The sequence below is a fragment of the Malurus melanocephalus genome, unplaced genomic scaffold (assembly GCF_030028575.1).
Source record: "Malurus melanocephalus ecotype Western Australia unplaced genomic scaffold, MMel_1.1 scaffold_11, whole genome shotgun sequence".
Classification (NCBI taxonomy): Eukaryota; Metazoa; Chordata; class Aves; order Passeriformes; family Maluridae; genus Malurus; species Malurus melanocephalus.
The window spans coordinates 1,617,297-1,640,340 of record NW_026623243.1 but is presented as its reverse complement, the minus strand read 5'-3'; the positions used below and the strand labels follow the sequence as shown (position 1 = coordinate 1,640,340).

General features: G+C 36.6%; 1 protein-coding gene across 2 annotated transcripts in view; it reads left to right on the top strand.

Annotated features, from left to right (window-relative positions):
• WASL (WASP like actin nucleation promoting factor) overlaps nt 1–23,044 on the top strand; it is a 48,445-nt gene that overhangs the window by 17,081 nt on the left and 8,320 nt on the right. For both annotated transcript variants that reach the window (XM_057378606.1, XM_057378614.1), the window contains exons 2-8: nt 7,200–7,334; nt 8,589–8,675; nt 9,186–9,282; nt 14,206–14,229; nt 18,499–18,667; nt 21,879–21,921; nt 22,320–22,473. In XM_057378606.1, coding sequence (XP_057234589.1) covers nt 7,200–7,334; nt 8,589–8,675; nt 9,186–9,282; nt 14,206–14,229; nt 18,499–18,667; nt 21,879–21,921; nt 22,320–22,473 — 709 coding nt within the window. The remainder of the gene's footprint in view (nt 1–7,199; nt 7,335–8,588; nt 8,676–9,185; nt 9,283–14,205; nt 14,230–18,498; nt 18,668–21,878; nt 21,922–22,319; nt 22,474–23,044) is intronic.

Here is a 23,044-nt window from a genome sequence, read left to right as displayed (position 1 = left end):
TGCTGTCCTGAACTGAGGTTGTAGGATTTGGAAAGATCTTCATGCTGTGTCTCATRAAAGTATGTCTCTCTTAGTCATGTGCTGTTTGACTAGGCTTTATATGTTATGCTGTTTACCCACATCTTAATTGTTGGTCTTCTGTGGTCCACTGTTGAGCAATAAATGTTTTGAAAAGGAGTTGGCCAGCTCTAACTGAACTGGGGGGTTGTGGGAGGTACTGGTAATGCAAATAAATCTTTTATTTGTTGTAAGATCACTTAATGATCACTGGTACCTTCTCCACATCAGTAAAAGATCTTTAGTGAGGATATTGCAGCTGACATGTCTGCTTACCAGGGCACAGCCATGGCAGGRAATCAGTTCTTGGGTATTAACTTTTTTTTTCTTTTTTTAATTGGTTTTGATCTCTTAATTCCTTAAATGTTTTGGCTGTGTGTTTTGTGGAACTGTCTTGTCATGTTTCAGAAATGGTAGGAAACACCTGAAGTGTTTTTTGCTATTTCTGAAAAAAATTCTTTCTTTGTACTCCCTTTAAATGAGAAAAGACAGCATCTCTTCACAGTGGCTTTATTTCTAACAGCCTAACTTTGTGTATAGGTGGAAAAGTATTACTATTTTCTTAGCATCTATACATGTGGCATTTTTAAATTAGTGGGTAATCATGGGAAATTAAGAAATTAAAAACAAGCTTTAAGCCTAAAATTGAGCACTGTTGGTAATTGTAACARATAATTACACAAGTGGTAGAACTGAGTCTTCATCTGAGTAATTTTTCAACTTGCACCAAATAAAGCTTTACTTGTGATTGGATATTTACAGAAGGCTTTCTTATGTCAGTTTTGTCAAATAATGTGAAATCTTGCTTTAGTTTTTCTGTCTTTGGAGCAATCAGTCTTTTGAAAATAATGGCATAAAACTTATAAGATTATTTCCAGCTGCTTAACTTACTGAAATCTTTCAGCAAACTTCTGAAGTTCTGTATGTCTTCAATCTATGGGAAACACGCGTTAAATCGTTTTGGTGACAGCTGAAGTTAGCTTTTTTGCAATRCACAAGTGTCTTTAAAGAAGAGATTATTAGTAAAATAGTCTGATACACTGTTCTTAGGCAGAAAAAGCCTAAAAAGACAGGTGCATGCATCTACTGTACTTTTTCTGTCTTCTATGGCCATAATCCTTGCAGTCCCTCAGATGGAGGTGTCAGCAGTAAGCAAGAGCAGTCTGCCTTCACAATCACTGGTCTTTTCWGTCTCCAGTTTCTTCCAATCTCAGTCCCTTCCTGTCTATAACTGAAAAGTAATTACAAGTTGACATTTGTGAACACTTATTGAGGCTTTTAAAATTTGGTGGTGATGTTAATTTGTGTTCATATTTCTTGCTATTGGGCCTGRATTGCACCTATACCATCATACTAGACACCTACACTTAAGAATGCTGACTTACCTACTGTCCAGGGGTAGTAAGTGTTGTAGGATTCTGAACCTAATTAAACTCTTCCAAGTTTCTGTGAAAGTGCTAGGGAATCTTTTTGTCTACTCTAGCAAATGCCTCTGCTACTTAAAATATTGAAATTGTTAGGGAAGCATACTTGTATGTTTTTCCTGTGGCCTAATTAGTTAGGGGTCATTTCAATAGTGGAAGGCATAGTCAATTCATTTAAAATTACCACTGCAAGAGATTGCAGTGCATGCCTTCTGTAGGAGTGCATGATTGAGAGAACATTCTCCCTGGAAGTGGRTTATCAGCCCTTACTAGCAGGAAGGGAACACACTGTTCTCACATGGTACGAGACTCCTCAATGCCAAGAAAAAAAGATACTTTTTTTTTTTTTTAAACAGGACCATTTTTTTCTTGAAACTGCCAGAAAGCACAAGTAGAGCTTGATTGTGTAGAGACCAAAGTCCTCCTTTGAGAAAGCAGTGGAAGTTCCCATGCCTGGTCCCTARCACAGGTTTTATGTTTCTGTATTGAGTGATGAGAAAAAATGCATAGCTGTGTTGAGCACTGTGGAAAACAGTTCTAGAAGATCCATATATTTATGATACTGAAAATAAGGCTATTGCAGGACAACAGGGAGTTACTATCACTATCTAATTACAATTTTACTTGCATTCCATAACATGAATTTATTAAAGCACAACATTTGAAAGTGTAATTGCTTAAACGTGAGCAGCTTTTAGGAAAAAAAATAGATTTCAAGTGCTGTCTCTGCTTGATTAGTCAGTGCTATATTTTAGTTGGTTTTTTTTTCCTTCAGAATATTTGTAATTTAGAGAAAAAAATGTCAGCCTCTGAATTCTATCTAATTGCCTAATTTTCTGTGAATGCAGCTTAATTATCTATAGAGCACAGTCTCACTTCTGCTTCTTGTCTTTCTCATTCATGAATCTTAATGATATTGTTTCCATATCTTCTTCCATGACTCAGCTAATGCTAGGCTATTAGAGATTGCTTTGGTGCTGAAGCTTCCTGCTGTTTTTGTGGTCAAGATTAGAGTAGAACTTGCTAAGCATTTCCACAGTGAAGAGGTACTTGATGTTAACGTGCCTGCGTTCCTGAACTTGGCTCTCTKAGGGAAACTATGACAGCTGTTGTAAAATCAGTGTATAGCAGCAGCCCTTTATTCTTGAACAGTCACTCTAAAAGTAAACTGGGCTATTTCCTGATCTTATGTGAAAGAAGAAATGTGTGACCCAGGAGCACCCAGCATCATCTGGTCAGGCTGCAGCATGTTGGCTCAGCCATAATAAGGATTTCCACCATAGCATGCCTTAAAACCTGTACCTGCCACGGGTACTTTCTCACCAGCTGCAGTATTGATTAGGGTAGATACCTGCTTTATGGAAAGGAGAATAGAAATATTGATTTCTATTTTTACAGGGCTTGGATCGCACAGAACCATTCACCATAGCTTGCTTTTTTCCCACAGAAATGTAAAAGTATCTAATTGATTTCCCTGTGACTTTGTGGCTGAAAGCCTCCGACTGACTTCATGAAGAAGCCACAGCCATTGTAWAAGCATGATTTTTTCCAAGCGATTAGTGTGCTTGGAAACAACTGCTACTATTTGCATTCTTGCATTACAGGACAAAGTATTTTCTTATTTTCTTTTTCTTTCTTTTTTTTTTTCCTTTTTCTTCCCTGATTTTATTTGTAAGACACTTCCACTGGGAAGGTTAACTTAAGAAAGGCAAGCCTGTCATGTGTGATTAACTTATGTGCGTATGCAGGGTTTTGCACCCCTATGGGGAAAAAACATTCTTAAAATTCGGAAAAGGTTGAAAGTTACTGCTRGTGTGTCTTCAGTAGTACTGTCAATATGTAACACGTAACAGTACTGAGCCATTAGAGGAATACATGAAACCTAGATGCTTTTTTACGAGCACCAAAATGGGAGTGATTAAACTCAGAGGTGATTTTGTAGCCCTTAAACTTAACTGGACAGGATATTCAGCAAAGGACCTCTAGACTTTTAATTATCCTTTTTGTGAGGAGTCGGGTGGCCTGGAAGACTTGCAAAAGTGACATCCAAYCAAAATAATTTTATGAGTCTTTGGTCTTTGCATCTCAGCCTGTGTCAGGTGTATGTAAACACTGCAAAAAACCAGTCCCAATGGGTCTTGCTTTCTGTTCTGGTGTATACTGAGGTGGCTGAATATCTTACAGSTTTAATCTTGTTGTCACTCTCTTGAGACTTTTGGCCCACTATGTTTTTAAGTCTATCAGCTGTAAGCYGTCTATTGTGATTATTCTTTCTTGTAATGAGGTGTGCCGCTGTCTKTGCTGGCTTGCTTCACTGTTTTTTGAGAAACACTTGAGTTACAGCAAGTCATTAATTTGACAGGCCACTGCAGCAAATGTTCACACCAGAAGCTGATCAAGGTACACAGCTATCTGCTGCCCAGTTGGAAACTGTCAGTGGTTGCTGTGATCGTGTGGTTGTGGCTAAGTTTTGCAGGCRGAAGGTGTTTTCATGAGCCTTTTGTTGATACCACATATCCTGCAGTGTGTGCGTTGAAGGGTAGGACCAGCTCTTCCAGTGAGACAGCCAGTGTACAGCTGATAACACCAGACTTACTGCTTCATAGCTCATCAGCTTGAAGGGTGTGACAAGTTCCTGGAATCATTGGTATGTCCTTCAGCTGAAGGTTGACTATGAATGCAGCTTGATCCAGGCAACTGAGCAGGATTGGTTTTCATCTCCCTGGTCCATCMGTTTTTGGTGGGCTACCTTATTTCTTTCCCCTGTGTGCCTTTTCCAAATACACAGCTGTATAAAAAGGACAAGGTCCTCACCAAAACTCTTTAAAAAAGCAGTACTGACAACTTCAAAATTTTCCTGGAAATACAGTAGTACCGAAGTAACTTACTGKATGTCAGAAAAAAATACACTCATTCTGTTGAATCAGTGGTGTGAGCAACTCCGAAGAAGTATTTACATATAAAAGAATACATACTTGTAAATGTAACATTCTCTTCAAGAATGCTGTGAGAAACTGAGCTGGGTATATTAATTGGCTCCAGAATAGACAGTGAGTACTCACTCAGTAAATGCAGTAGAATACTCAGAGTATGGTATTTGTGTAAATGTTCTCACATGCTGTAATTATGAAATTAAGGTTGAACTTTTGAAATTGAATTTATGTGGCTAGGATTCATATTGAAGAGTAGTAGATGAAGTTTTATTTTCTCAGGTTTTAGATTTTGCTGGTAAGTCTGTAAATTTCCAAATTGTGTGGATGATTAAGTAGTTTTGCCATCTTTGTTCCAGAAGCTGAATAGCAGAAAGCTTGGCACCACTGCTCTACATAATGAAAATGAACAGTGGATGAAGTAAAAGGAGTTGAGGAGTTGGATTTCATTGTAACCTCACCCCCACCCCCCCCAAATACGCTTTGTGTTTTTTCCTGCATTGTCCTTTTTGCAACTATATATTCTAATATGCAAAAGCCTCATGGCACCTTGTCAACACTAGGAATTTGTACAATGTTAATGAATAAGTTAAAATGCAGTAGAACTCTAAACTTGGTAGACCTCAAAACAAAACCTACTTTAGATTCAATTAAATTGTTTTCTAGCTTGTAAATCAAGCTCTACTCATAGGGTGACCAAATATACATTAAATGTGATTATGTAGAATGAGGACACACTCTGAGTAATATTCCTCTTTTTACTCATGGGGTAGGTGTTGGTTCAGGATTTTATAAGCAGTTGTCACCGAGTTACGACAGTTACCGGTTTACCCAGATAATCCAGTTGGTGCTTTTGCTGTTATATATGATAGTAAGCAATGCATAGGGAGCCATGTTTTGACACAAATCACTGTCTCCTGTGCCTTGAATTTAAGTTGTATAATTCCTGCCAAGACCACCCATTTGTGTGAGTAGCCCTGTTGAGTAGATGTTAGTAGAGCTGGACTTTTAGAGTGTTAAGGTTTCTTTCAGGGGTGTCGAGATAGTTGCTGTGGTTAAATGTGAATTTAGAATGGCCCACCTTTGTTCCTCCTCTTGTCTTGTGTCTCCAAGGTTATTGATTTAACGATTAGATAATACTGGAGAAATGAGGAGAGAAAAAAGGTGTTAGCGAAGCAAAGGTTTTGGACAAAATCTGGCCATCCGTGCCCAAAATTAGGTCATTGCGTRTTTGCAACATAGAGAGGAAAATGGCATCTCTTAGCTGACATTAAGTTGCAGGTATAACTGTTTTGTTGTGGGTAGCATGGCTAAATCTTAGGTCCCTTCTTACTCATTTGACAAGTGCAGTTATGATTAAATTACTCATATTACTCTGTAGATTATAAGGAGAGAAATTTTAGTCCACTTAATTGTAGAGCATTTGAGGAGGCAGCTACAAAGCACTCTTTTCAACAGACAATCATGCTTTAACTTCTTGTGTAGGTTACCAGCAAGACTAGTAGTCTGTCTGACAACTTCTGACAACGTGGCAACAAAGAGGAACAGAAATGTATCCTGACTTGTGAAAGTTAGCATCACAGTTCTTGGGCAAAGGTTATATAGCTTCCTCAAGGCGTAGCTGTCAGTTTGGCTATATAACATGGACTCTTACTTAACAAAACTGTAGGGTTTGTTTTTTTTTTTTTATTTTTAAAAAATCCAGTGAATCTTAGGCTATTCTTTTGGGTTTTATACCATTTGAAAAGTGTGACCGTGGTGATTATGATATCTAGTAGATTATTTTATAATGCAAGAGAAGATGCCTGCATTCTGGATGTCTGCTGTTTTGGCAAATAGTCAGTGTTGAAGAAGGCAAAGCAATCTTTGTTAAACAGGTGTGGAAAACCTAATAGGGAGCCCATTACTCCCATTAGGTATAATTCATCCAGAAAGGTTTTGGAGCTATAGCAGATCCAAGAAAATATCTGCTTAATATTTGATGGTGAAAAAGGAAATAAAACTTTTTGACTAATTGTGAAATAAGTAGAGAACCAAGCAGAAAACTATTATTGTGATCCTGTGTTCAAATGGCTAACAAACTGTGTTCATAAAGGATGAGTCTCATCCCATTCAAAGAAGGACATAGTAGGACTTGTTAATATCCTTGTAAGAGTGGTGAGGGTAACATGTAGCATGATTTTTGTTTCTTGGTACAAGAATGGCTTAATCACTCCRTTTGAAAACAGGACAATTTCTGGTTGCAAACTGGGAATGAGTCTAGCTCATGTCGATTCTCAGACCATGCCCAGGAATTTTCGGAGTTCGCTAGTTGGCATAGGTTAAAATTGTGCCAGAGACTATTTGAACAATTAAGCAATATATTTCAGTTGCATTCCAGTATCCAGGAGTGTTTCCAGGCACTATGTAATTTACAGTTCCAGCTTGAGTATTGTATTTGTATACAGTTTGAAGTACTGAATAGAAATTTCCTTGCGCAGTAGGGCTTCTCTGTGTGACCACTGTGGTTACTGATCAGTTTGTTACAGGCAAAATCTATTTGCTGATCTTTATGAAAAAGAATGAAAAGTTCATTTGTGTTCTTAAGGTGTCTAAATCTTGCATAAAAGCAAAAATCGAAACTGTAGCAGTGATTTGAGGTAATTTGAAGTTTTTGGTGTTAACTACCTGGGTAAACAGCAGAATTGCTGCATGGAACGGGAACAAAATTAAGAGATGCTTTGGGAAAGGATCAGTTACAGGGTTTTTTTTTCTTTCCTTMAAATTAATTGTTGCCTTTTCTTTTTAGACRATGTCTTCAGCAGTTGTTCAGATATATGCAGCAGATCGCAATGCCATGTGGTCAAAGAAATGCTGTGGTGTAGCTTGCCTTGTAAAGGACAATCCGCAGAGGTCGTATTTTATCAGAATATTTGACATTAAGGTGAGCATCTTTTTTCTTTTTTTGACTCTTAAGTTTGGTGGTGTTCACTCTCCATTTTGAATTCAATGAGTATAGGTTGTAGCGATACACTCAGAAATTCTCAAGTAAGTGGTTGTGTTTTAAGCAGCGCAATTGCATTCCTTATTAATAGGCAATTACAACTTTCTCAAGTATTCTAAATTTAAGCAATTTCATATATATAATCTTTAATGGGTAAAATAAATATCAGATTCAGGGTTTTTTTACAGCTCTCAGAAGCTGTTCTCTACAGGTCTGATTTAGTCACATTAGTGGAAATTGGCACAGTATCATTGATATGAATAACTACCAAAATTCTAGCATGTGTCACTACTTTGGATGGTTTGAGAAAATAGATACTGTCTTCTGTATGGGAGGAAACAATCTATTTGATCAGTGTGGTGGTGCATGTGAAAACTGCAGGATAAACAATTTGGTTGTTCTGACTTTTTTGGGTGGTTTTGGTGTTTTTTTTCTTTCATTCCCCCTCTACAGTGTATGCACTCATACTGAAGATCTTTGTCCCATTATAATATTCCACTCAAGAGAGTGGGAATTGGAGAGATGAAATGTCCAAGATGTGTTTTCATAACAAAAATTATGCTGAGAAACTACTGACTGTGCTGAGACTTTGGAAAGCTTCCCATTATCTGCAGCCAGGAAACTGCTCGTTGTCTGTCAGCTTACAGTGCTTGAAGTCTCTCAGATTTGTTAAGGATTTTCTGTTGGCATTTGCATTTGACTTTGTGATTTAGTCACATGATTGTTAAAACTTTGTGAGAAACCTCTTCCTTGGGTGCTGAGCTATACTGTCATTTAAATACATGAGACTTCTTAAAAAAATGAGATTTTTGTTCTCTTCAAGTTAACTGTTTTGAAGTCAAGCCTGAGATAAGAACCGGAGGCTGGGATGCCTCCTCTATTGCTTTTGCAGTTTTGTTACTGTGTTCCTATGACTGGTCACTATTACTGCTCTCAGTATCCCAGTCATAGGGTTGCAGAACTTGAAAAAGGTTTTTTGAAAACATCCAAGAAATGGAATAGGCTTTCACAGCTTTTCCGCAATCTCTGGTATATTTTGATTTTGATTGAGCTTATCTATTGTGTTAATAGCAAGGCAGATGTTTAYACTATGCTATGTCCAATTCTTAATAGCATCTATTGTAAAAGAAGTTAAACTCTGCAATTTCATCAGAAGTTTTTCAGTCTTTTTTTTTGTTTGTTTTCTCTTTTCAGGATGGGAAATTATTGTGGGAGCAGGAGCTGTACAATAACTTTGTATATAATAGTCCTAGAGGATATTTTCATACCTTTGCTGGAGATGTGAGTCTCAATGTCTTTGAATACCTATTTTAAAATGCCTTTGGTTTGAACTGTATCTTCTTTTAACATAACTGAGGTTATCAATTAATTCTGTAAATTATTTATAAAAGCTTATTTATTAAAGGATTTTTTTTAGTATCTCAACTAGAAAATTTAATATGTAGTACTAAAGAATAAAATGTGGTTCTTTATTTTCAACTTTTTAGAATGAAATCACATTTTGACTTGCAGTTGATGTTTATGACATACCATGTTTTTTAAAGCACAGATTTTCCTCTCCCCTCTTTCATTTGAAGCTACAAGATTTTCCTCATATCTGTTAGCCATGATCTCTAGAAACTTGGTTAGTAGACAAACATCCCTAAGATATAATGCTTCACAAAGACTTGATTCCAGATTTACAATGATGATTTTTTTCTGGTTATACCTTTAGAAAGGTGTAAGACGACATTTAAGAAAGCCTTTAAACATTTTCTTAGTCATGGGTGGGGGAATATTAATGTTTTTCAGACATGTCAAGTTGGTCTTAATTTTGCTAATGAAGAAGAAGCTAAACTATTCCGCAAAACAGTAACAGATTTACTTGGACGACGGCAGAGAAAATCTGGTAAATATTAAAATTAATCTTAAATTCAGGCTTGTTTATATTGTTTTGGGGGGGAGGCAGGAAGCTACTACTATGTCTGAAAGCCACTGGAGGTACTACTGATTCATTTGTATTTTGACATAATTATGCTATTAAGCCGTGTTTATTGTGCAAAAACTAGTATTTTTCTGAAACAACTCACCTTGGTGTTCTGTTCTATAAGTCTCTGTGTAAGCTGAGACCCCAAGGTTKTGATTTGAAAATATAGATTAGGGGAAGCAAAAATGGTAAACTGATATTGGGAAAGCTAGAAATMTTTCTGTAAGTTGTTTTCATATTTGAATAAACCCTCTTTTAGCCCTGGGCTGTTTATAACTGATTTGTTAAATTCAGCCCAAGTGGGTTGTAACAAAGATTTTTACCATCTGGTATGTTCAGTAGTTCATGTGAATGAATTGTTGGCATTGTTCCAGCAGTTAGTAGAGAAATCTCTTTTATTCAGAACTAGTGATCTTGGCTTAGGCCAGGAACAGAAGACATAATGTGCCTATACTGTCCTTAGCAGCACAGGACARTGAAGCACAGCATGCTTTTTGCCAGCTGCAAGATGCTTTGGGAACATGGTCAGTGCTTTAAAGGGAGTTCAGGCTTCCTACAGATCTTGTCTTGGTCATTTTCCAGGGAGCCCATAAACAACYAGCCTGTCTTGACAGCCATATGTCCTTGAAGGATAAAGTGATAAAAAATACAGGCTGGGAACAAATAGATGTGTTCAGGCTTTTGCTACAAGATGTAGTGTGGGCTTGTGTRTGAGCTACAGGATGCGTTTGTGTAATCCATTAAGGAATTGCATTGCACTGACAGTACAGTGGAGGCTACTGTAAAAGGAGAAAGCCCTCATCCTGAAGAGCTGCCCCTGCAAGTGTGCTTGGGAATGTGCGTTATCTGTRTGTATTCACTTGGATTTCACCAAGGCATGGTGACACAGGAGCAGAGTACTTGTTTGGGGAACTTAAATGACTTCTATAAGATGCCCTCAGTTAAGAATGAGTTTATAAGGTTTCATGAGAAGTGGGATCATTAAGAAGTGGCATTAATAAAGTKTCTCATACTCACATAGAAAAAGTAATTTTGCATCCACTATTCCTGAAGTTTTACTCTGTTGTATGTCTAAAACACTGCTACAATGCACAGACATGAGTTGGGAGGAAGCATGTTTGCATTATTAGTCGTAGCAAACTTCATTTGAAAATAATGGTTCAGTCAAACCTCTTGTTCACAGTTTTTTTTCCTCAGGACCACATTCATTCTCATTTGYTCTTTGAACTAGTATCTTGGTTTGTATGCTAAAGCTCATGTTACTTTGTATATTTTTTTATCAAGCAACTCCTCCTCTTCCTCAGACATTTACAACTTCAAGGCAACTTTAGTTTAAAAAGGACAGTGAAGTAAAACAAACAGAAGATTACTCTCAAAACAAAACACTTCASGTTTCTCCTTGTTAAGAGCCTCAAAACAAATTTGAAACAGTTATGATATTCCTTAGTCAGGCCACCAGATGGAGTCCTGTATTTGTCATTGTGGCTATTTGATTGTGCTTCTAAAATAACAGGCTTTGCAGTTGTTCACATCAAAGCTGATACGCTAGTGGTGTTTATGCTTTTACTTATTTATGACTCCTTATATGAAACATATATTAATTTACACATAGATTTGTATGTAATACAAATAATTAAAAAGTTGTATATTATTTGTAATATTAATGCATCTTAGTATATCTTCCCAGCCACAGAGGTAATAGTCTGATTGTTTTGATGYTTTTCTGTTTTAATAGGATTTTAACTCCCATACCTTCCAAACTGTATTTAATTTCATAGCAGTGCCACCTGAAATGCTTTTAATTCTAAGTATATTGTGATAATTTACCTTATTTAGCTGCCTGTTATACCATTCAGGGCTTGCTAGGAGACTTCTTCAGGAGTCTTAGGGAAAAATTACGTTGTTGAAAGGTAGCAATAACAGCAGTTCTGGCTCAYAAAGCTATGACTTGGTGCTGAAGTTAGTACACAAAATACTGTCTGACAACTAAGAGAAAGCACAACAGTGTTCTGCTCTTCCTCACTCAGCTTGAAATGCACTCCAGTATACAGACAACCCCTGAGTAAATCCATCTGGAGGTCCAGAGGTGAAAGTTTGACTCCAAATAGAGAATAGTCAAGAGCTTGCAAATGTACAAAATACCAAATAGAGAATAGAACAAGGGACAAAGACAGAGAAAGAGTTCTTGATCTATTGTCCTAATCTTTGTAATAGGGCAGGTTTTCAGGTAGCTAAACTCTGGTTTGGGTTGGGATTTTTGTTGTGTGGGTTTTGGAGGTTTTGGGTTTCTTGGGAGTTTTTTTTTGTGTCAATTAAATTTTTAGCCTTAGGTTAGAAAAAAATTGCTATAATTCATTAATTTGTCTGTAGATTTACTTAAATAATCTCTCCATTTACTTCTTCAGCTAGTCCCAGATAGTTCCCCAGTAAGCAGGATGAGCACAGTGTGTCCTTTCTCAGTTCTTGTCACTGTAGTACTGTCTCACTGTAGGTATTGCACATAGAGACCATTACTTTTTTTAAAAAAATTATCTTGCCTCAGAAATGTTAATGTGTGTACACACACAAGTGCCTTCTCTACATGCTGAGCRCTCAGCCCTGAAATGGTAGCAGACCTTTGTTCTTAATTGCAAGTAGTTATTTCTGAAGTAGGAGACCTAATTTTTATGTATTGTTGCAGCTCATGGATGGGAGCTCTGTTAACCTTCCATGAAACTGCTGTTTTCTTGCACAAACTCTTAGCTCCTGAGTCCCTTCATAATGAACTTCATAATTTTCAAGATAGATACTTAATATGGACAGGGATTTTTTGAATTTGTTTTGGGTTTTTTTTCTTTCATCTTTGGTCACAGCTTTTGTTCTTGATGCCTGGATGACAAGGGTATCTCTAACCTGCTCATCTTGCACTGGATTCAGGTCTTGGATGAGTTTATTCTCCTTTCCAGGAATGCTCATTGAAGGGAGCTGTGTTTTCTGTACATAGGCAGCAGCTGATATTCRTCTGTTTTAGATCAGTAGTCATGTTCACCTTTAAAAACTGAAAAATCTACCACTCTTCCAGTCAGCTCATCTGCACTTCAGAAACAAAAGTTTGTATTTTCTTGTCAGCAGTGGGAACCACAAAGAAACAGAGCTAGTCTCTTTGGGACACAAATTAATCTAGCCAGTAAAAATTACAGGAAATGTATAAAATGTTTTGGTTCATTTCCCACTATTTTTTCTCCTGAACTATTTATTGTAATGAAAATTGTAATGGGTTCSCATGATTTGACTCAAGGCCATCTAATGCTTCCTCTGAATACCTCCTGCTTTTGCCATTTTCCCCTCCTATGCCAGATGACTTGCCACAAGTCCTGCACTCTCCTTTGCTTCCTGAATTGTTGACTAAAATTCTAATGGTCCAAAGGCTGAGTTCAGGGTTGATTTTTTTTTTTTTTTTTTAATTTCTAGTGACAGTAGAACATATGGTTTCTTAAACTGAATATTGTAGGAAGAAAAAGCACAGTATTTGGCCAAAACCCCCTTTTTTTCTCTGCTTTTTTTCCTTTTTTTTTTTTTCCCTTTTTCTCACCTCAGACTTGATATCTTATGCTGAAGCACTCGTGCAGAGGTTCTCAACCTCTATGCCTGAGCCTAACCTGCTGTGACCTAAAAATCTGCTGGCTGTCTTTGAAGGCTTGTTCATCAAAAGTTGATTTTCAGCGGGTTTTTGTTGCCTTCCCATGAAGGTTTGATGGTCTTGACAGCTTTCTTTATTTATTTCTATCTGAAGATCGTCAGACTGACATGAGACTGAGTTGGCTTGCATATGTAGGATTGTATATTTTGGGTGTTTTAAGTATTCCTAGGACAAGGTCAGCACAATGTGTGGAGGCACCTTCTCCCGTCTTACGTTTGTGAGTCTGGAAAAGTATAACAAGTTAACAGTTCTTCTGGGGCTTGCTGGAAAGTGAAATGCCTGTTAAAAATTCTTACTRCACAATTTTTGGGAGCTCCTGTTAGGCTATGATACTCCAGATCTGAAAAGGAGACATGTACCACCTTCCTTACAGAGTTGTGGGTTTTGGTGTACTGAGATGGTAAACTGCTTGCCTTTGTGGGTGCTGCTAAATCCAGATTTCTTAAGAGTGTGTGTGTGGATACACAAATACTGCAAATGTATACTGGGTGTAGATAGGAATTAATAATAAGCGGGGAAGTCTCCTTTAAGGGGGAATTTACTATTATAGGCTGAGAATATTGAGGTGTGAAATGTTTACATTTTAATCATCAAGCCAGATTCTTCATGGTCTGTGAAAAACTGTGGTGCTGTGAAGAGAATATCACATTAATATCAAATTCTAGTTCTAGTTCAACTAGATTCTAGTTCTTTCCATATTGTTCAGTTACCTGTAAGATAGCATAGGTGAAGTGTCTTACCTCTGTTCTGTGAGAGAGCGATGCACTTTAAAAGTGCTAATTACATTTCAGATAAAAATGAACAGTTTCATTCAGTGGACATCAGAAAGCATAATGCTTCAAAAATCTTACTTTTATAGGTTGTACTAAAACAGATGCTTTTTGAATATTTCACTCTACTTCATAGCTGAAATGCCTGAAACCAAGTCAGTAGCTGTTGCCTTATGCTCCTGCGCTGTTTGTACACTTGAAATCAGTGCTTATTATCTAAGATTGTGGTTTTTTGTTCTGTAATACYTTTTTTAACTGCACAGGTAGATTTGAAGGATATTAGTAGATTCCTAAGTTTGAAATTAAGGTCACTGAAAGCGTCACTAGAAACTAAAATTTAGAATTAATTTTTCCTGTAATACCTATGATTAAATGGTTCTTTTTCTTTTTCAACAGAAAAAAGACGAGATCCACCAAATGGTAAGCTTTTTGCATGAATACTGCATTTTGTTTTTTCCTTCTGCTGCCATTTATTGTTTATATATAGCTTTGTTTTGGTTTTGTTCAGGATAGTCATGTAGTGATGAAAGTAGTAAACTGGARGTTAGAAGTGATTTTTTTTTCTGTTTGGTATTTGTTTAGTTGTGGCTTGAAAACTTTGTGACTTAGCTGGCATTTGTAAAGAATGTTTCTGGAACAGCATATTTTGTTGCAAATAGGACAGAGGGCCCTTCAGTTTAAATTGAGAAGAAAATTTTGTACCTTGCATTTGCTATGTGATCATCCGCATATGCATATACAGGCTCACTGTACGAAGTTAGTCCATTTGTCTTAATGGCAGGCATAATGATGATGGTTTTAACAGAACATAAAATTTCAGTTTCAGTATACCTGACTAACCATGTAACAATCTTTTAGTTTTATGTCATATGTTTTCAATATTAAGCTCTTCCTGAATCAATAATTACTTGAATCTCCTTGTCTCTCTGGAATATGTCTCCCTAGCATGAAGATACAGGTTCCTCGGGAGGTCCTCTTATTAAATTGCTGGAATGATTCATACTATGTATGAGTTTGATACCGAACTTTTTTTACCATCTATGCCAAAATCACAAAAATGGCACATTAATGAATTGTCAAGTTTGGTGGTTTTGATTTCTGAATTCACACTGAGGTTAAAAAGTGATGTCTCCTGTCATTTATCCTTTGTCTCCATTGTAGCACAAACAATTTATTGGTTTAGTTTCCTATCCTTGATTGAAATAAGATTTAAGAAAACTAAGCCTGCAAAAACTTTTGTGCTTAAAATACTCTCCATAATTCATGTTGTAAGACCTTGGCCAACAATTTTTTTCTGAGAAAAATATTCTCATACTAAATTTGCAGTCATTGTCCCTATGCTGAAATATATCATGAGTATTCTGTTGAAGGCATGGGGCTTGTGCTCAGTGTTTCAGATTTATAATCACTTCAAAGGTTTCAGCATATCTGTTTTTTAATAAACTATTTCCCTGGAACATCCATGTACTCTTTCAAAACCTGTCCATTTTTCTTTTCTGATTCTATCAAATTCTGTAATGCCTGGCTTCTCTGCTGGTAGAAGGCTGTGTGGCCATGTCCTCAGTGGTCAGCAGTGAGACATGGTCACGGCATGGATTATAGCCTCCAACTGTTACACTCTACACAGAATTCACATTTCAGTATTTGGGATTAAGATTTGAGCAGATACATTCTATCAGCATGTAACTAGAAGAACCCCCCCCACCTACATGTAATAACAGACAGTTTTTGTTTTACTCTGCATATGCAGTGAAATTCTGTAGGGGAGAAAAGATGTAACACCTGTTGGTTTTTTTTTTTTTTTGTACTGGGTATTAATGCATTATTACCGCTAAAGCTGAAAAACAAGAACAGTCGCATTTCTGTACTCACATGACCTATGGTTGAAATACTGTGGGGAATTTTAGTTAGTCTGGATTTTCTGCATACATTGAAGCTGCATGGAAAAAGCACTGTCTTTTGTATGACGTTTTCAGTGATACGGATTTAAGATTTTTTTTTTGTAGAATTGCAGGATTAAACTCAAATTGGCATTAACAGTTATGTAAAATGTATTAGTCTGTAATTTCCTGGGATTTGTGTTCTACTCATTTGTAATAGCTAGGTCTCTATGCAAATAAAGAAGAGTTATTGTGGTTGAACTGACCTCTCAGTGAAGTACTGGATGAAGTGAGGATTTGTCAGAGTATTAGGTTTTKAGGGAATCTTGAAGAACCATGTGGCGGAATTTTGTTTCAGCTGTGAACTAGAACAGTTTGCATTTTTTGTAGAGCTGTCTGTAGTCTGAGACAGATACCTAGACAGGCTCTAACTAAAATACAGAATAGAATTAACATTTCAAAATGTTCTGTACGACGTTTTCTGGAGCTCCTTCTGAAGATGTCACAGATACTGATAACAGTGGATGCTTAAGGCCACTGTACTGTCAGGTACTTCCTAATGATGAGCTCTATATGCCTCTCTCATCTTCATTTATTGAGCTGTCTACACCTGATGGGGAAGGTGCTTGTCTTATGATGGGAAAAATTTTACTGGATATAAATATGGCAGTTCTAGAAGAGTACAATTCTTTACAAAGTTCTTTTATCCCTCGTGGACATCTAAGGTCTAAACCAGACGGTAAGAAAATTTTCATCTTTTAAGCTTACTGTGACCACTCATATGAATRTTATTATCAAGGAATCAGGCTATCAATCAAATTTTAGTTCAGCTGAATAAAACTTCAGTTTTATGCAAATGGCTGCTGCTTTACATACAAATGGCCATGTTTGGTTAGTTCAGGATTTTACATCCCAAAAGATGCATTTTCTAAGACTGTTAGTAATTGAAAGAAGAATGTCACAAACTTACTGGCATTATAAAGGTACCAGTCTCTTTTTTGAATGTCAGTACAGTTATTGAATCTCTAAATACCAATATAATAGGTGAAAATGGGGAGAGTGTAACATGTAATAGGTGATTAAAGAAAATGTAACAGGTGATTAAAGTGAAGATTGACTCCTAGTATTTTTAGTTCTGTACCAGTGGAATTGACCGTAATTTTCAATTCATTCTCAAGATTTTACTGTTAAGTTTACAGTTGATAATATTTGATGATTAGGCAATTCAGTGCCTAATTTTAAGTGAAACTTTATCAATGCAAATTGTTTCGTGTAGTCATATGTAATCCATTTATATTTTGGTATTCTCAAAGAACAGTTGTCTAGATCATAACATTTTTAGATCAAAGCATTTCTGCTTAGCAGAAAACACTTYAGAAATTTTTCCTGCAGTTTCAATGAGTTTAAATCTCATCCTTTCAGACTCCCACAGGAATGTCAGGGTTCTCCTGTGTTTTAGATGAGTTTTGTCTAGCCCAGTGTCATGTTTCTGCTCTTGTTTCTTGTCGTGGCCAGTACTAGGTGCTTCCACTGAGGTGTTTAACTAGAAATGTCAGGGTGTTATCTGTTGTATTGTCTACTTGTCSTTTCTGATTTTTATTTTGGACTGTAAACATAAGGCTTGCCTGAATGCAGTTACGAAAAGATAGTGTCAAAATAAGGTTCAGATTTATCAGAGTCTAATTAGATTCTTTTAATCATTTGCCTGGTAAGACTGGGTCTTACTTTATTTGATTTACCAAACATTGAGTCCTAAGTCACAGGGAAGTAGGGAATGTTTCAAACTACTTCTGGCAAAACTAGTTTTAAATTAACTGCTTAATCTCATTCTTCCGAAACTGAAATTACTTACCCTTTAAAAAAAAAAAAAAAAGCCAAAAAAAACTACTTTGTGTATGCATGTATATATGTATATGACAAATGCATAAATTGCCTCTTCATATTTAAGTACAGCTGTTACTTGCTTATGTCAAGAGTTGTCCTGTCAAAGCTAAAAAACCTGGGTGGAACATGTTCTAGTTTGCTTGCTAGTGTTACACAAGTAACATAATATTAAAATGCTAAAATTGGCAGGAGTATAGTTCAGATGCATTTTACATAACTAGAATAATAATTCAGAATTGTTTGTAATGAAGAACAAAGTTTGAGAAAATAACTGAAACATACAAATTATGAGTTGTATTTCTGGTAGTGTTTTTACTGTCTCTTCAAGCTGTTTTGTGTCTGGGACTTCTCTCTTTTGAAAATCAAAGAATAGTATGAAGAAATCCTGAATAGTTCCACAGATACTGTCCTATATATGATGTCCTATAGTAGTGTGTCCATAGTCTTCTGAAGTTGTTGTATTGTTACGGTTCTGTGTGTCATGGCAGAAGGCATTCCCACTTGGGGCTTACTAGGCAAAGGTTCTATCTCCTGAAAGATCAGTTCGGTGTGCTGCCCACTGGCTCTTTGGGTCTAACTGTTCCTGAAAGTCATGTCTTTGGTCTTGCCTGGGATTGTAGCTATGCTGTATCTTACTTAATGGGTCTCATCATTCCATGTGTTCTGTGCATGTGGCAAAAAACAAGTTGTGGTTTAAAAAATATTTCTGTTGCTCTAGCCTAGCAACATTTTTTTTCTTCTAATCAAATAACTGAGTTTATGCATCTGACATCCAGAACCCCTCTGGATGTAGGATGTATGTGACATGTAMAGTTGTGGCTAGAGTACAAGTATTCTACAGCTCAAAAACAACCCCCAAAATTTGTGGATTAAATATGGCATTGTTGAAACACAGTAGTGAAAAACATGTACTTTACCTTCACAGGCCCGAATCTGCCAATGGCAACTGTTGATATCAAAAATCCAGAAATCACAACTAACAGATTTTATACTCCACAAGTCAACAATATTTCATATACCAAAGAAAAGAAGAAAGGAAAAACTAAAAAGAGAAGATTGACAAAGGCAGATATTGGAACTCCATCTAATTTCCAGTAAGTATGTTTTTGAGTTTCAGTTTGATTTTTGGATGGGTGGGAATTTTGTTATTTGGGGCGKGGAGAGAGTGAGAGGTGTTGGCATTTAGTTGGGTGGGGTTGGGGGGGAATTGTGCCAATTACACTTGAAAATGGTCAAGTCTTGAATCTGTATAACCTGAACTAAGTACATGYTAGATGGAATGTTGTGGGGTTTAAAAGAAGGTTAGCTTATACTCAGATGAAGATTTAGCTGCAGCTGTAAACAAAAAGTAACTTGCTATCCAGAATTAGCTTAGGGACAATTTAGCTGCACAGAGATGCCTTATTTATTGAAGTTGTCAGGTCAGTGGAGACTATATATGGCCTCAGTGTTCAAGTCTTTAACACTGTTGTTCTTACACCTGTGCATGTTTTGCTGTGCTTYGTCATGTGGAATACATGTTTGGGTCCTGACTTGTCATAACTACAGAAATGACTTGCCATAATTTCATCTTTGGCTTTCTGTTTAYAGACTTTTTCTGATGTGTAGGCTAGGATCTGTATCTTGTGATGGAAGTACAGCATGCATGTATACATCTTTCAGGAAATTYTTCTGATGTCATTTCTTATGTATCTTTAATCTTCTGGAGTAGTTGTGATGTACCACTTTCATGAAGCTTGGTTTTGGTCACTTTACTAAATTGACTGTTGCTTTCCTGGACATTAATTGATGTCATAAGCTTCTTCTGCCTTTTAAAATAAATRTGCTTTATTTGCTGAAGCAACAGGAACTTAAAGAGCTTGAGTTAGTTACAGTAAAGATCAGTTTCTGTGAAGCGTGAGAAAACCAGTGTGAGGTTTAGATGCCAAGTGAATGTCTTGTTCTTTTGAACTGGTATGTTGCATTACTTACTCTGACATGTTTTTCCCAGAATAAAACTCCACAAAAGTAATGTTGACATTACCAGTTACAGTAATATTACTGCAGTGTTTCGAGACAGTGCTCTGTGTAATGGGATAGGGGACAGAACATGAAAGGAGAGGTGGGCAAAAACACTTCCCTAATCAGATTCTGCTTAGAAAAGTGATGCRTCAACCTTCTTGTGACTGATCTGAGTATTAGTGAAGTGCTGCATYTGTTAGTGTCACTTGAACAGAAAAATACAGAAAAGAAGGAAGAGGAGAACAAAAAAAAATTAAGAGTGCTTGGTAGCTGGTCACTGTGKCTCTACTGATGCAGGCTTGAGCATATGCAGGCAAAATTTGCATTACTGTGTCAAACCTCTATTCAGAATTTGTGGAACTGGTTATGCAGCAGCATAGATATAAAATTACTTTGAGACTTTGTTTATGATGTCTATCAGGTTGTGACCTAGAAAAGCTKAGAGTAAGGTGATAAAAGTACTTGATTAAGTTCAAACAAAATGTATCAGTACCATTAAATGTAAGATTAAATTGCAAATGGTGAACCTTTAGAGAAGATGTCTCTTGAAAGTCATTCTGGCTTAAGGTCTGTTGAATTTTCCTGTAGAGTGCAGCAGCTATGTGTCATCTTAGTAAGATTCTTTAATTGTTGGTTTTGTATAAACATAGAAACTGGCATTTGGTATTGTTAGGCAAATATGCCAGTAGGATARCTTGTATATCACTTGTGCTGTGATACTGGTGAAGACCAGCACTGTCGCTCTTCATGCTAGGTCAAAGTTGCAGTCAGTAAACAAAATTTTTTAAATGCCTTCTGTTAGAGAGATGTGGAATTGCAGTGTTTAGAGAAAAAAACAACAATCTGTACTTAACATGRATATAACTTATTACTGTATACATTCTTCCAAGTAGCGTAAGACTTGGGGTCTACCTAGTACGTATGCATTGAAAAGACCTGAAAAACATGTGTTCCAGTCAGTGTGTACATATAATTTATCTTACTCTGAAGGATGAAAAAACTTTAGTATCAATTAAGTGCGTCAAATTCTGCRTTGTATGCTCACAACCTCTTAAAAGAGCATCCTGAAATGCACAGATGTGCACAAATTTGTGGGTAAGAGTATATTGGTAAACTTATGTCAATTTACTTATGCCAGTTTATACATTGCAATCAGCTACGAGACTGCCTTAGGAAATGCACATCTAAATTACCTGAAGCAAGCTGTAGCTTAGTATTTAGAATTCTGTAATCAATAAATCATCCCATATTTTGGTAGTTAGTTAAAGGCTTTTAAATAATTAGGCAAAACAGGGGACTTCCTTTTGTTTTCCTTTTTTATGGCATAATGTCACTTTAAACCAGACCTTTTACTTTTCTTCTTGGTTCTTATACTAAGTAGTTTACTAGTCATAGTTACACCAAAACCAATCATTGTACTTCAATATTCTCATGAAAATAACTTGTGCTGTTGGTAATAACAGTCCCAGCCAAGAATACAAGGTCTGTTGTGCGAGGCACTGCTCAACAGCAGCCAAACAGTGTTTGTAGTTTGGCAAGCGTAGCCTAAAATTCATTGGCTGCTAACAGCTCACCTGGTATTCTTTATAACTCTGAGTTGAACTTCCTGAAGACTGTGTTCTGTTTCTAGAACTGATCATAGGTGGAAAGAATCACAAACATGGAGTTCTGGTAACATTATGGCTCCGTCTTCCATGCCCTATGACAGTAGCATTGAAGTAGCTTCRAGGGGCACAAAATTTGTCTGCATTCTAACTGGTTATAGCATCATGTGAAGAATACTTTAGTAGCCACATGAAATGGCTATTAGAAGCTTAGGAAGATGGCAGCTGAAAAGAGTCCTGACTTATCCTTGAAAGACCTGAATGGTAGAAGGGTGATAAGAGAGCACACAGTGATGACAGGGAAAAGGAGGTTTTCTAGCTGCATGGCACTGAAGATTTTGGCAACAGCTCAAAGTCCAGTTGCTGTGTCAAGGCTAATCTTCTCCTTGATCTCTGTGCAGTCCTTCCATTATTATTATTATTATTCCATCTGTGTGCACCGCAGCATGGCATGAAGCCTTATATTTTGCCACAGACTGTAACCTAAGGGGAGAAGTAAATTCTCCACTTGGTTATCTGGATGTGAGACAAAAAGTGGGAGTAAAGAAGTTTTACTATTCCATTTTCAAGTGGGGCACTGAGGAATAAGAATTGCTTAGAAGATGGTAGTAATTTCCAGTTGTCTTGGTGTCCTCTTATTTTAGTTAGCAAGTTTTAGTTTTCAATTTTATTGATTAAATGGACTTTTCTGCTTTTTTAGACACATTGGACATGTTGGTTGGGATCCTAACACAGGTTTTGATGTAAGTAATTTAATAAGTTACTGAAGACAATGATTTAAACTTTGGAGGCTTTTTATGTAATTTTAAAAGATTTGCATTAAATGAAAACTTAATTATACAATAAAATTTCAARTTTGATAATGTGATGTAAACAGATGTTGGAGTAGAAGGGAATAGGCAGGATCTGGGACTAAGGGGGGAAAAGATTCAAAACCTTCAGTTTTTCTTGCAGGGTATTTACCCCTCCTAAAGTAGTACTTTCCAACTTGAAAAGTCAACCAAGAGACACCTATGTCACCTTGCTCTTTCATTTAACTCATTCGGGACAATGGTTTGTGGGTATTTTTTCCCCCTCAATACAAATATATCTTTAAAATATATCTTCAAGTTTCAAACTATTTAATGTATCTGAYTTGCAGGTGAACAACTTAGACCCGGAACTGAAAAATCTGTTTGATCTGTGTGGAATTTCAGAGGCTCAGCTAAAAGACAAAGAAACTTCAAAGGTCATATATGATTTCATTGAAAAAACAGGAGGTGTGGAAGCTGTTAAAAATGAGCTGCGCAGACAAGGTGGGATTCTTTTAATTTACTCATAACAATTAACATCATTTTTTGCCTAAAAAATTAGAATATAAACTGTTGATGGTGAACAGTTTTTGATTCTCTTTGCTGGACTTAATGTCACTGCAGTTGCACTGGATCACGTTTCCATACACTATACATAAAAACATTCTGGCATGACCCATGAGAGTACTTATCCCTAAGGAATAAGGATATTTATGTCAATTAAGAAATTCCTAGTAGCACTTAGTCTTACTGCAAAGCTATGCAGTATGTGTGATACAGATTTTTCAGACTGTGTGTTAAATATTTATTTACAATCTCAATCTTTTAAATAAATTAAAGACTTGGAAGCCATAATGCTGTTGTCAGCTGTAGTGGTAGTACATGGCTGGCAGTTATGTATGGTGCCTGTTTACCCTGGCAGCACTATGTAGTGAGCCTTGCAGCAGCTACAGACCTGCAAATTTTATGTTATTTTTTAAAGTTGTGTTTTCCTAATTTGAAAATAAAAATACTGGTTTTGAGCATGATTCTGCTAAAAAAAACCCCGCTCAAATAAGCTGCACCATCCTAACCT